Source organism: Betta splendens, chromosome 7 (assembly GCF_900634795.4).
Source record: "Betta splendens chromosome 7, fBetSpl5.4, whole genome shotgun sequence".
Lineage (NCBI taxonomy): Eukaryota > Metazoa > Chordata > Actinopteri > Anabantiformes > Osphronemidae > Betta > Betta splendens.
The window spans coordinates 404,878-417,922 of NC_040887.2; the positions used below are offsets into that span (position 1 = coordinate 404,878).

Sequence of the window (13,045 nt, forward strand, 5' to 3'; positions counted from 1 at the left end):
CTGATTGTTTTAATTTGTCATATAATAAACCTGTATGCTATTGATTTAAACTTCGAAGTTGAGTTCTTGTTAAACCTCTGCCGTGGTTGGAGAAAATACACGACACGTGGATTTTCATTATTAGTGTACTACGGGTCCTCTGTTAGACAGGTTTCTTACAGTGTTAGACGGGTCCTCACAGTGTTAGACGGGTCCTCATAATGTTAGAGAGGTCCTCACAGTGTTTAACGGGTCCTCACAGTGTTATACAGGTTCTCACAGTGTTAGACGGGTCCTCACAATGTTGGACGGGTCCCCACAGTGTTAGACGGGTCCTCACAGTGTTTAACGGGTCCTCACAGTGTTATACAGGTTCTCACAGTGTTAGACGGGTCCTCACAATGTTGGACGGGTCCTCACAGTGTTTAACGGGTCCTCACAGTGTTATACAGGTTCTCACAGTGTTAGACGGGTCCTCAAAATGTTGGACGGGTCCTCACAGTGTTAGACAGGTCCTCTGTTAGACAGTTTTCTTACATTTTTTATACGGGTCCTCACAGTGTTAGACAGGTTCTCACAGTGTTAGACGGGTCCTCTGTTAGACAGGTTTCTTACATTTTTTATATGGGTCCTCACAGTGTTAGACAGGTTCTCACAGTGTTAGACAGGTTCTCACAGTGTTAGACGAGTCCTCTGTTAGACAGGTTTCTTACATTTTTTATACGGGTCCTCACAGTGTTAGACAGGTTCTCACAGTGTTAGACGGGTCCTCTGTTAGACAGGTTTCTTACATTTTTTATACAGGTCCTCACAGTGTTAGACAGGTTCTCACAGTGTTAGACGGGTCCTCTGTTAGACAGGTTGTCACAGTGTTAGATGAGTCCTTACAGTGTTAGACGGGTTCTCATAGTGTTAGACGGGTCTTCCCAGTGTTAAATGGGTTATCATAGTCTTAGACGGGTCCTCTGTTAGACAGGTTGTCACAGTGTTAGAAGGGTCCTCCCAGTATTAGACGGGTTCTCACAGTGTTAGACGGATACTCTGTTAGACAGGTCCTCGCGGCGTTAGACCGGTCCTCACTGTTAGACAGGTTCTCACTGTGTTAGACGGGTCCTCTGTTAGACAGGTTCTCACAGTGTTAGATGGGTTCTCACAGTGTTAGACGGGTCCTCTGTTAGACAGGTTCTCACAGTGTTAGATGGGTTCTCACAGTGTTAGACGGGTCCTCTGTTAGACAGGTTCTCACAGTGTTAGACAAGTCCTCTGGCCTCTTTTAGACAGGTTTCTTACATTTTTTATACGGGTCCTCACAGTGTTAGACAGGTCCTCACATTGTTGGATTGATTCTCACAGTGTTAGACGGGTCCTCACGGTGTTAGACAGGTTCTCACAGTGTTAGGCGGGTCCTCTGTTAGACAGGTTCTCACAGTGTTAGATGGGTTCTCACAGTGTTAGACGGGTCCTCTGTTAGACAGGTTCTCACAGTGTTAGACAAGTCCTCTGGCCTCTTTTAGACAGGTTTCTTACATTTTTTATACGGGTCCTCACAGTGTTAGACAGGTTCTCACAGTGTTAGACGGATCCTCTGTTAGACAGGATCTCACAGTGTTGGATGGGTTCGCACAGTGTTAGATGGGTTCTCACAGTGTTAGACGGATCCTCTGTTAGACAGGTTCTCACAGTGTTAGATGGGTCCTCACAGTGTTAGACAGGTCCTCTGTTAGACAGGTTTCTTACATTTTTTATACGGGTCCTCTGTTAGACAGGTTGTCACAGTGTTAGAAGGGTCCTCCCAGTGTTAGATGGGTCCTCACAGTGTTAGACAGGTTCTCACAGTGTTAGACGGGTCCTCACAGTGTTAGATGGGTTCTCACAGTGTTAGATGGGTTCTCACAGTGTTAGACGGATCCTCTGTTAGACAGGTTCTCACAGTGTTAGATGGGTTCTCACAGTGTTAGATTGATTCTCACAGTGTTAGACGGGTCCTCTGTTACACAGGTTCTCACAGTGTTAGACAAGTTCTCTGGCCTCTTTTAGACAGGTTTCTTACATTTTTTATACGGGTCCTCACAGTGTTAGACAGGTCCTCACATTGTTGGATTGATTCTCACAGTGTTAGATGGGTCCTCACAGTGTTAGACAGGTTCTCACTGTGTTAGACGGATCCTTTGTTAGACAGGTTCTCACAGTGTTAGATGGGTTCTCACAGTGTTAGACGGATCCTCTGTTGGACAGGTTCTCACAGTGTTAGATGGGTTCTCACAGTGTTAGACGGGTCCTCTGTTAGACAAGTTCTCACAGTGTTAGACAAGTCCTCTGGTCTCTTTTAGACAGGTTTCTTACATTTTTTATACGGGTCCTCACAGTGTTAGAGAGGTTCTCATAGTGTTAGATGGATCCTCTGTTAGACAGGTTCTCACAGTGTTAGATGGGTTCTCACAGTGATAGACAGGTTCTCACACTGTTAGATGGGTTCTCACAGTTTTAGATTGATTCTCACAGTGTTAGACGGGTCCTCTGTTACACAGGTTCTCACAGTGTTAGACAAGTCCTCTGGCCTCTTTTAGACAGGTTTCTTACATTTTTTGTACGGGTCCTCACAGTGTTAGACCGGTCCTCACATTGTTGGATTGATTTTCACAGTGTTAGATGGGTCCTCTGTGTGTTAGACAGGTTCTCACAGTGTTAGACAGGTCCTCTGTTAGACAGGTTCTCACAGTGTTAGATGGGTTCTCACAGTGTTAGACGGGTCCTCTGTTAGACAGGCTCTCACAGTGTTAGACAAGTCCTCTGGCCTCTTTTAGACAGGTTTCTTACATTTTTTATACGGGTCCTCACAGTGTTAGACGGGTCCTCACAGTGTCAGACAGGTTCTCACAGTGTTAGACGGGTCCTCTGTTAGACAGGTTCTCACAGTGTTAGACAAGTACTCTGGCCTCTTTTAGACAGGTTTCTTACATTTTTTATACGGGTTCTCACAGTGTTAGATGGGTTCTCACAATGTTAAACGGATCCTCTGTTAGACAGGTTTTCACAGTGTTAGAAGGGTCCTCCCAGTGTTAGACGGGTTCTCACAGTGTTAGACGGATAGTCTGTTAGACAGGTCCTCGCGGCGTTAGACTGGTCCTCACTGTTAGACAGGTCCTCATAGTGGCAGTAAAGAGACAGTCGTAGTAAAATGTCAGCACACACACTCGCTGACGTCAGCCTTTTAACCCGAGTAAACCCCCCTCACTCACACATATATCACACTGAGGCCCCCTATAGCCCCGCCTCCTTTTACAACACTGGCATGTGTACACGCCTATATACAATCACACGCACGCGCTTTCCTCTCTTCGCTTATGACGTCGGTGGGGGTGAAAGGAAAGAGGGTAGAGAGATCCTGACTCCTGGCTGTGTACGCTCCATTATGCTTCCTGTGGACAGCACGCGCACGTGCACATGGTTTTACCGAAACACGTGCTGAGTGCGTGTGGACGCATGAGTGCGCGCCTGTATCCACCTTTTAGCGCTTTGCATTTTTACCTGCAGTGGACATCGCGCACTGATACGCGCGCACGAGCTTTCTTCCTCGCGCATTCACGGACGCACACAGCAGCAGCACCGAGAGAGCGATCCGTGCGCTAAAAGGAGAGGATTGGAGCGTTGAACACGCAGCACCGGAGGCGCCGCGGCAGGCGTTATGAAGGTAAAGGAGCCGCGGCTTCCGCTTTGTTCGCGTCGCTTCTGTAGCGCAAGACACTGCGCGCGCGTTCTCGGCGGCTTTGACCGGATGTGTACAAAGCCGGTTTGTAGCGAGCTTTTTCCTGCAGCTGCAAACGGCGCCGTCAGCACATCCACAGACACGCTGCCCGGGCTGTCGGTCACACGTCTTTAACGACGCCGTGCGCGTGGGTGCGCGATAGGTCTCAGCAGCACCGTGCATCAGTTGCTGTGGACCAGAGCAGAGGAGGTGGCACCGTGAGTGTTTACATGGTGGACAACAGCTGGATGAAAGAGGAGCTGCTCTTTGTCTGACACGATGTGAGGAGGAGGAGCAGGCGGCGGTTGCAGGTGATGAAGTGCGTACAGTAAAAGGAGCTGCTGCACTGCTTTGGCATCAAGATGCTGCTGCGGACCGCCACTCGCGGTGCGTGTGCTTCTGCGCGTGTGCCTGAATGAGGAGCAGTTTGATGAGGAGGAGGAAATGATTTGGTGATGAAGCAGTGAAGAGAAGGGGGCTCCGCTGACAACTAGCTAAGTGTTGAATTCAGCTACAATAGAACCATCAGATTTTACTGTTGCTCTAAACAAAAGTAACACATGCCAGGAAACATCTCTGAGCTCTGTGGAGCAGGCCCTGTTGTCGTTGGCGTTGTCACAGTCCTAAACAGGAATTGGGAGTGTGACAACCAAACTCTGGGATTGTTGTAGACATTGTATTTCAATGTGAAAGTGTCAGAGGACAAAGGTTAATATTTAGCAGCAAGTCACAGATTAGAAATCCTTATTACACAACAACGGTTAGAGGAAAATTACAGAAAGATCACAAAGCTCCTCATCACAACTACTCAAGTAACAAGTTGATGACGCCACAGGTTCAGGAGCTGCTGCTTCATTGGGCCTCAGAACAACCTCTCACAACGGTTCTAACCTGCCAACGTTGCTGCCTAAGAGCAACAGTGACAAACAGCCCAAGAGGCAGAAATCCGAGCAAAGAACAGTCTGGAAACCTGAAAAGAAGAGGAATGCAGGAAGTGTCTAAACATTGCTGCTCCTGGTCAGTGTGACAAGCCTCTCAGGAAAATGTGCTGGTCAGCATTTGGGTTTCTGCAGTCTTACGTACTCAGCGGCGCCGCTCTGATCAGCTGATTACTGTTTTCTAGAGCTGACAACTTTTTAGTTTTTTTAGGTGGTATGATGCTTACATGTAGAGCATCTGGACCTCAAGACTGTGTACAATCAATGAGAAACTCCCCTTTGTCTGTGTTGGTTGAGGACTCTGGATGAAATCTGGAGAAAGGAACAAACAGAAGGAGTAAACCAGTCTCCTTCCACCCTGCCGGTGAGTCTGCAATCTGGCGCTGAACTGGAATCATAATTGCTGAGTTTGTCTGCAAACTTATTGGCAGACTTACCACACACGCAACAACAGCCCAGAGCTGGCCTTCGTCCTCCACCGTTATCATCATGGCAACACATGCTCTTTCAGTGACCCCTGACCCCTTCATTTGTGTGTCAGGTCCTAACTTCAGTTATTGCAGTCCAGAACCGCTTGATACAGGGCCAAGTCTCTTTTCTATGCTTTCATGAGTGTTGGTTGTTCTGTCCGATGGTCAACCAGCTGAGGCCATTTAAAAATCCTGCCTGTCATCATTAATGAGCCACGATTCACCGCTCAGCTTAGTAAAAGGAGACAGGCCATCGCAGTCCTTTTCTCTGATTGTCTGACCGAATGGATCCTACATTCACGCTTTACTGAACAGTGTGAGGCGAACAAGCTCAACCATTGTGGAAACCTGTAGTGGTGTGTTCCAGCTCCAACAGCAGCTACTAACCATATCCTCAGCCAAACTCGGCTTGTAGATGAAATACGTCTCCCACAGGATGACTTCTACGCTCTGACCAATCAGAACAGAGTTAGAGAAGCAAAGTGGGGGATTGACCTCAAATGAACAAACCCTGTGGCATAAATTAGGTTATGACAAAGTCTTGTGTGTTTCTTTTTCATCCAACACAGCGTTAGTGGTTGCTAAATGCTCCCAACTCTCTTTGATGTTAACTACAGCTCTTCGTGGAGCATAGAGTTTAGCTCATACTTTTACTGTAAATGTTTGAGATGTGAGCTGTAGTCTGGAGGTGATGCCGCTTGTTTGATGTGACAGGAGGAGGCTGCATGCTTTAAAACATCCCACCCAGCTCAGTTTTTGTTGTTTTTTCTATTTCTTAACAGTCAACTGAGACGTTACAGATGTTCAGGATAAAAATTCTCTCATCAAGTTCTTCTTCTGTATGCTAGTCTGTGCTTGAATGTCAAAATCCAGGATGAAGATCTGCAGCCTCATTAGAGACGTCAGTCACTGTCAGTCAGCATCCAAGCACGAATCTGCACACACAGGATGAAGAATAGGCCCCATGCAGCAAAACAAGCAAAGCAAGGCTGCAGGAAGATTACGTGACCTACATCTGACCTGCTGAGGCAAACCACTTACTGACAATCAGTCTCAGAGGACACGCATTAATCTTTTGGTCTCTTTAATTAGTTAATGTGGCTCTTTCTCCACCTCCACCTCCACCACCCACAGCATTGTCTCCAACATCTGGATGCTCCTGAACTGGCCCCACAGCCTCTTATATTTTATGACCTCGACTAAGGACACTAAGCCCAAAGCGTAAACACGTGAAGCTTGTCTACTGGTGAACTGACAGCTTCTGGACATGAAAACTGCTGCTGCCAATAATGAAACACTTCAATGCATTTGTGGCTCATGAAGGCGTGTTTTGCCCACAATGCTTCAACACGCTCCACAGTTCACTTCTTGGAACACACGGATTGAATCAGCTTCAAACTCTGACCAGCCTTATCAGAAAGGGGCGTGGCAAGGGAACCAGCCAGGAATTATTGGCATAGGTACCTCACACACTGACTCACACTAAGGCTTGTATTTTGACGCACAAACAACTAAAGTAAATGAGGCAACCAGCAGGAAGTGAGGACAAAGAGATGATGAGAAAGCAGGTGCTAATGATGTGTTAAAAGCAGCTGTTCACACATGCATCTGTCAACCACATCACCAAGTCCTTTCCAGGAAACTATCTGTCTGAATATCATAGAGGCAGGGTCCCTGGACTTGGTGAAGCAAGAAAGGCACGATCCTTGGACTCGGGTGGTGAAATAAGAGATGCAGAGTCACTGGACGTGGATGGAGAGGCAAGAGAGGAAGAAAGGCAGGGTCCCTGGACTGGGATAGTGAGGCAAGAGAGGTAGAGTCCCTGGACTGGGATGGAGAGGCAGGGTCCCTGGACTCAGATGGTGAGGCAGGAGAGGCAGTATCCCTGGACTCAGATGGTGAGGCAGGAGAGGCAGGTTCCCTGGACTCAGATGGTGAGGCAGGAGAGGCAGGTTCCCTGGACTCAGATGGTGAGGCAGGAGAGGCAGGTTCCCTGGACTCAGATGGTGAGGCAAGAGAGGCAGGTTCCCTGGACTCAGATGGTGAGGCAAGAGAGGCAGGTTCCCTGGACTCAGATGGTGAGGCAAGAGAGGCAGGTTACCTGGACTCAGATGGTGAGGCAAGAGAGGCAGGTTCCCTGGACTCAGATGGTGAGTCAAGAGAGGCAGGTTCCCTGGACTCAGATGGTAAGGCAAGAGAGGCAGGGTCCCTGGACATGGATGGTGAAGCAAGAGAGGTAGGGTCTCTGGACTGGGATGGAGAGGCAGTAAAGGCAGGGTCCCTGGACTAGGATGGTGAAGCAAGAGAGACAGAGTTCCTGGACTCAGATGGTGAGGCAAGGGATGCAGAGTCACTGGACATGGATGGAGAAGCAGGGTCCCTGGACTCAGATGGTGAGGCAAGAGAGGCAGGGTCTCTGGACTCGGGTGGTGAGGCAAGAGTGGCAGCGTCGCTGGACTTGGATGGAGAGGCAGGGTCCATGGACTCGGAAGTTGAGGCAAGAGAGGCATAGTCTCTGGACGTGGATGTAGAGGCAGGGTTCCTGGACTCAGATGGTGAGGCAAGAGAGGCAGGGTCCCTGGACTTCGATGGTGAGACAAGAGAGGAAGGGTCCCTGGACTCGGGTGGTGAGGCAAGAGAGGAAGAAAGGCAGGGTCCCTGGACTGGGATAGTGAGGCAAGAGAGGCAGAGTCCCTGGACTGGGATGGAGAGGCAGGGTCCCTGGACTCAGATGGTGAGAAAAGAGAGGCAGGGTCCCTGGACTCACATGGTGAGGCAGGAGAGGCAGGTTCCCTGGACTCAGATGGTGAGGCAAGAGAGGAAGAGAGGCAGGGTCCCTGGACATGGATGGTGAAGCAAGAGAGGTAGGGTCCCTGGACTGGGATGGTGAAGCAAGAGAGGTAGGGTCTCTGGACTGGGATGGAGAGGCAGTAAAGGCAGGGTCCCTGGACTAGGATGGTGAAGCAAGAGAGACAGAGTTCCTGGACTCAGATGGTGAGGCAAGGGATGCAGAGTCACTGGACATGGATGGAGAAGCAGGGTCCCTGGACTCAGATGGTGAGGCAAGAGAGGCGGGGTCCCTGGACTCGGGTGGTGAGGCAAGAGTGGCAGCGTCGCTGTACTTGGATGGAGAGGCAGGGTCCATGGACTCGGAAGGTGAGGCAAGAGAGGCATAGTCTCTGGACGTGGATGTAGAGGCAGGGTTCCTGGACTCAGATGGTGAGGCAAGAGAGGCAGGGTCCCTGGACTTGGATGGTGAGACAAGAGAGGAAGGGTCCCTGGACTCGGGTGGTGAAGCAAGAGAGGCAGGTTTCCTGGACTCAGATGGTGAGGCAAGAGAGGAAGAGAGGCAGGGTCCCTGGACTGGGATGGTGAAGCAGGAGAGGCAGCGTCCCTGGACTGGGATGGTGAAGCAAGAGATGCAGGTTCCCTGAACTGGGCATATGTGAAGGTGGACTCAGATGGTGAGGCAAGAGAGTAAGAGAGGCAGGGTCCCTGGACTCAAATTGTGAGGCAAGAGACGCAGGGTCCCAGGACTTGGATGGTGAGACAAGAGAGGCAGGGTCCCTGGACTCGGGTGGTGAAGCAAGAGAGGCAGGTTCCCTGGATGGTGAGGCAAGAGAGGAAGAGAGGCAGGGTCCCTGGACTTGGATGGTGAGACAAGAGAGGAAGGGTCCCTGGACTTGGGTGTCGAAGCAAGAGAGGCACGTTTCCTGGACTCAGATGGTGAGGCATAAGAGGAAGAGAGGCAGGGTCCCTGGACTGGGATGGTGAAGCAAGAGATGCAGGTTCCCTAAACTGGGCATATGTGAAGCTGGACTAAGATGGTGAGGCAAGAGAGGAAGAGAAGCATGGTCCCTGGACTCAAATGGTGAGGCAAGAGATACAGGGTCCCTGGACTCAAATGGTGAGGCAAGAGACACAGGGTCCCAGGACTTGGATGGTGAGACAAGAGAGGCAGGGTCCCTGGACTCGGGTGGTGAAGCAAGAGATGCAGGTTCCCTGAACTGGGCATATGTGAAGGTGGACTCAGATGGTGAGGCAAGAGAGGAGGAGAGGCAGGGTCCCTGGACTCGGGTGGTGAGACAAGAGAGGCAGGGTCCTTGGACTTGGATGGTGAGATAAGAGAGGCAGGCTCTTGGATTTGGGTGGTGAAGCAAGAGAGGCAGGTTCCCTGGATGGTGAGGCAAGAGAGGAAGAGAGGCAGGGTCCCTGGACTTGGATGGTGAGACAAGAGAGGCAGGCTCTTGGATTTGGGTGGTAAAGCAAGAGAGGCAGGGTCATTGGACTCGTATGGAGAGGCAGGGTCCCCGAACTCAGAAGGAGAGGAAGTAGAGGCAGAGTTCCTGGATGTGGATGGAGATTTTCTATATTTTCTACATGATGTCTGGGTAAACGCTTGAATAGTTTGTTTGTTTCTTCTTTTGCTTCCACCTTCACATATGCTCATCCATATTTAATGTATGATGTCTGGCAGCCTGTGTGTGTTTGTGTATACATAAAATGCTGTATGTGTGTGTAAGTGTGTTGTGTGGCTCCCTGCTGTCTGCAGCCATCTGCTGTTTTCTGAGGCTGGTAGAGAAATGTATCAGAAACACTCAGACAAGAAATTTTACCGTTGCTAGGAGACTAATTAAACTCCAGGCTGATTCTCAGGCATTTCCAGGCTGAACTTTTGTTAGAAAGCGTACGTAGTAATGTGCTTGGCAAGTATTGATAAAGGAAGGACCTAAGAACGTGAACGCCCTTCTATTGTAGAAGGAAGGAGCTGAGGAGCTTCCCAGTGATGATGCCAGGTAGGAAATAAGAACGAAAAGATTCACAAAACTTACAAATCTTACGTAGCTCATCTATGAACGTTCTCTCTGAAAAGGTGGTTGCTGGTGAATGACAGATCACTGCAGTGTCTACAGTACAAGCTTGCTCTCAGTAATGTTTGTGTTTTCTTTTGTTTGCAGCTCAGCTGCCATGTCTAAAGCTACGGTGAAGAAGCTGCACTGGCGCTCGAAGGTAACATCACTGATTCAAACTAGGAATGAAGCTCGTGTGACACAGTGATCCCCACCTCACACTCATCTATCCTCAGGTACAGGAGAGCTTTGTCCCACTGGGCGGGGATTCAGGTGAGCTGGGGCTGGCCATTGGAGGCGGGGCCGATTATGGTGAGTTCCCATTCGTCACGGCAGCCCCCGGTGGGGGGGCAGTGGTGGGCGATATCATCTTAGAAATCGGGGGAACTCCTGTGTTAGGAATGACGCTCGGTGATGTCAGAGGAGTCCTCAACTCCTGTCCTCATCCAATCAGAATCAAGACTGTTACACCAGGTGAGTATGCTATTTAGTAGGGAGGCACACTAATAAGGGTGTAAAGAAATGTCAGGTTTAGCATCCCATTTAAGCTTCCTAATGAGCTAATAGCAGTGTTCTGGTAGGCAGCCTCAATGGACAGTAGCACAGAACTGTGGTGATGACACCATTGCTTGTGTTCCTCAGGCTCATCTCTCTGTAAAGACCTCAGGTTGTACCTCAGCAAGTGTTTCACACCGGGCTCCATGGACAGTCAGCTGCAGCAGCTCATCAGGGAAAACCTGTACCTGCGAGCTGTGCCCTGTAAGATCCCCCTTCGCACAAATTGTCAGGCTGGGATGTGGGAGGTAGAGACCAGCAGAGTCACGGCACACAAATGAAGGCAGAGCAGAAACCTGTTATTTATACATTGCCCGCCCCAAAAGTCGCCACCAAAAAAAAAAAATTTCATTGGACCATGTTTAGCTTTGAATATGGCACGCATTCGCCATGGCATTGTTTCTATTAGCTTTTGCAATGTTACAAGATTTATTACCATCCAGTATTTTCGGAGTCTGACTGCTGAGCAAAGCCTTCTCCAGCACATCCACAGTTATAAATTAGGCTTATGGTTAGTTCAGTAAATGATTGAGCCAGTAAATGTCAGAAGGTTCCACTTCTCTGCTGCCTTAACTATATCATTAGTAAATGTTCATTTATTCAATAGACATGCATCCACCTCCAGGGCTCACATGGCATCCGCTGATAAAAAGAGTTTTAACTGGCTGTTTTAAATGCAGGCACGACCCGACAGCCCCGGGATGGAGAGATCTCAGGTGTGGACTACAACTTCGTGTCCATCGAGGAGTTCTTCTCCCTGGAGGAGTCTGGAGCTCTGCTGGAGAGCGGCAAGTTCAAAGGTACAGACTGATTGAATGAATGCTCCTTTGTCCTTATTTTTACACCGGGACTTGAGGCCAATATTTTCAGGTCTTTTGCCAAACTCTGTGTCCACTTTAATTATTAAAACAATTATTGATTCCCCCAGAAAGGGGAAAGTTGTTTCTACATTTGCAGAACCAGGAGGTAGTGTGCAGCCAAGGTGCTCCAACCATAAAACGAGCAGCAGCATTTTGGACCAGTTAGAACGGAAGCAAACGGAAACCTTCTGCTTCTTGTAACAGACACATTTCTAACAGCGTTTGGGATTTAGTGCCTGTAATCCCTCAGGCCTGCTTCTCTTACTCTGGCCCACATCTTTCTGTCTTTACCTCTACCCTTGCATTAATCTGATGGGATTAAAGGGACCAAAATAGAAACTGGCTTCACACAGAAATATCAGTGTGCCTCATTATTCTCGATGTTACATTTGATGTCTTCATATGTCTCTGTAATATCTGTGTCTGCCCTTCATATCGCTTTAGGTTTAGTTCAATCTATCAGTGTTTACCTTAACTGTAATAATCAGATAAGTTTCAGTTGTCTTTTCCTCTATTTCTGCAAAAATAGAGGAAAAACTACTTGGCCCTTTGAGCGAGTCTAAAAACCATGTCTGTGTTATTAAATATATACATTTATTAAACTGATTGTTGAGCTGGAGCTATGTGAATGTCTAGGTTATCATTTTGTTTGGTAGTACATTAGTAGACATCACTAATAAACTGTAGAACTGAGTTATGTGAGAAAAAAAAGGAGCTTTGTGAAAAGCTAAACATTCCTGAATGAGAAGCCTTCAGTTTGTCCCTTCAGTTCATCAAAATAAAATGTCTTCTGCTTTGTGTTGAAATTGCAGGAAACTACTACGGGACTCCCCGACCCGTCCACATTGGTCCAGAAAGTCCCCCAATCACATACCAGGAACACCGTAACCTGCTGAGAAACTTCAGAACACGAAGCAAATCTCTGAGTAACCTAGAGAAAGCTGTGGAGGAGGGAGACAACAGTGAGGAGGACAGCGGGCTGTCAGGTGCATTCATGAACCATTCAGGTTTCATTTCAGGATTTAAAAAAAAATTCATAAAAAGTCCCTAAAATCCTGCTATCAAATAAAACCTGGATCAGACTGAGTTCACAGCTCAGACCTGTGTAAAGTCAACACAGACTGATTCTCAAGTTTTAGAATCACTGAGTATAAGTCAGTGATTCCCAAAACAAAAATGGAACTCTATTAGCAGGTTTGGCTGGAGCTCCACCCACCACCCTGCCTCTCAGCCAATCAAGGAAGGGAATGGGGAACGGAGGAGAAGGCAAACGAGCAGGAAGAGGAGTAGGTCCCCTCCCTGAAAACTGGGAGCTGGCCTTCAGTGACTCGGGGGAGCCGTACTACATCAAGTGAGTGTCTGTGTTAGTCCACCTGTCTGCCACCAACATAAGCTGGTGTTAGTGCCATGGGTAGGTGGGCTGTGCACATGACTCGGATGGAGTAGAACAGCCTTTATTGTCATTTTAAGAATGTATATGAAATAATGCAATTAAATTAAATATATACACGCTTGTGAGTTTTGTTCCGGATTAAAGCAAGAGGTGTGTTGTGTTGGTTAGGAGTATTGAAATAGCGAAGGCATTATTTCAATGGAGGTCCGTGTGTGTGTGTGTGTGTGTGTGTGTGTGTGTGTGTGTGTGTGTGTG

The 13,045-nt window shown here is 48.4% G+C and overlaps 1 protein-coding gene across 22 annotated transcripts in view; it reads left to right on the forward strand.

Annotated features, from left to right (window-relative positions):
- The first annotated feature begins 3,312 nt into the window (after window positions 1-3,312).
- magixa (MAGI family member, X-linked a) overlaps window positions 3,313-13,045 on the forward strand; it is a 29,157-nt gene continuing 19,424 nt past the window's right edge. For 2 of the 22 annotated variants that reach the window (XM_029155678.3, XM_029155687.3), the window contains exons 1-7: window positions 7,626-9,523; window positions 10,091-10,142; window positions 10,219-10,456; window positions 10,625-10,741; window positions 11,218-11,337; window positions 12,210-12,383; window positions 12,589-12,748. In XM_029155678.3, the coding sequence (XP_029011511.2) occupies window positions 9,483-9,523; window positions 10,091-10,142; window positions 10,219-10,456; window positions 10,625-10,741; window positions 11,218-11,337; window positions 12,210-12,383; window positions 12,589-12,748 (902 nt within the window). In that variant the 5' untranslated portion in view covers window positions 7,626-9,482. Of the gene's footprint in view, window positions 3,671-4,147; window positions 5,027-5,939; window positions 6,593-7,608; window positions 9,524-9,548; window positions 9,929-10,090; window positions 10,143-10,218; window positions 10,457-10,624; window positions 10,742-11,217; window positions 11,338-12,209; window positions 12,384-12,588; window positions 12,749-13,045 lie in introns of those variants that run through there. The other 20 variants (XM_029155689.3, XM_029155685.3, XM_041071443.2 and 17 more) reach the window with 20 other exon arrangements.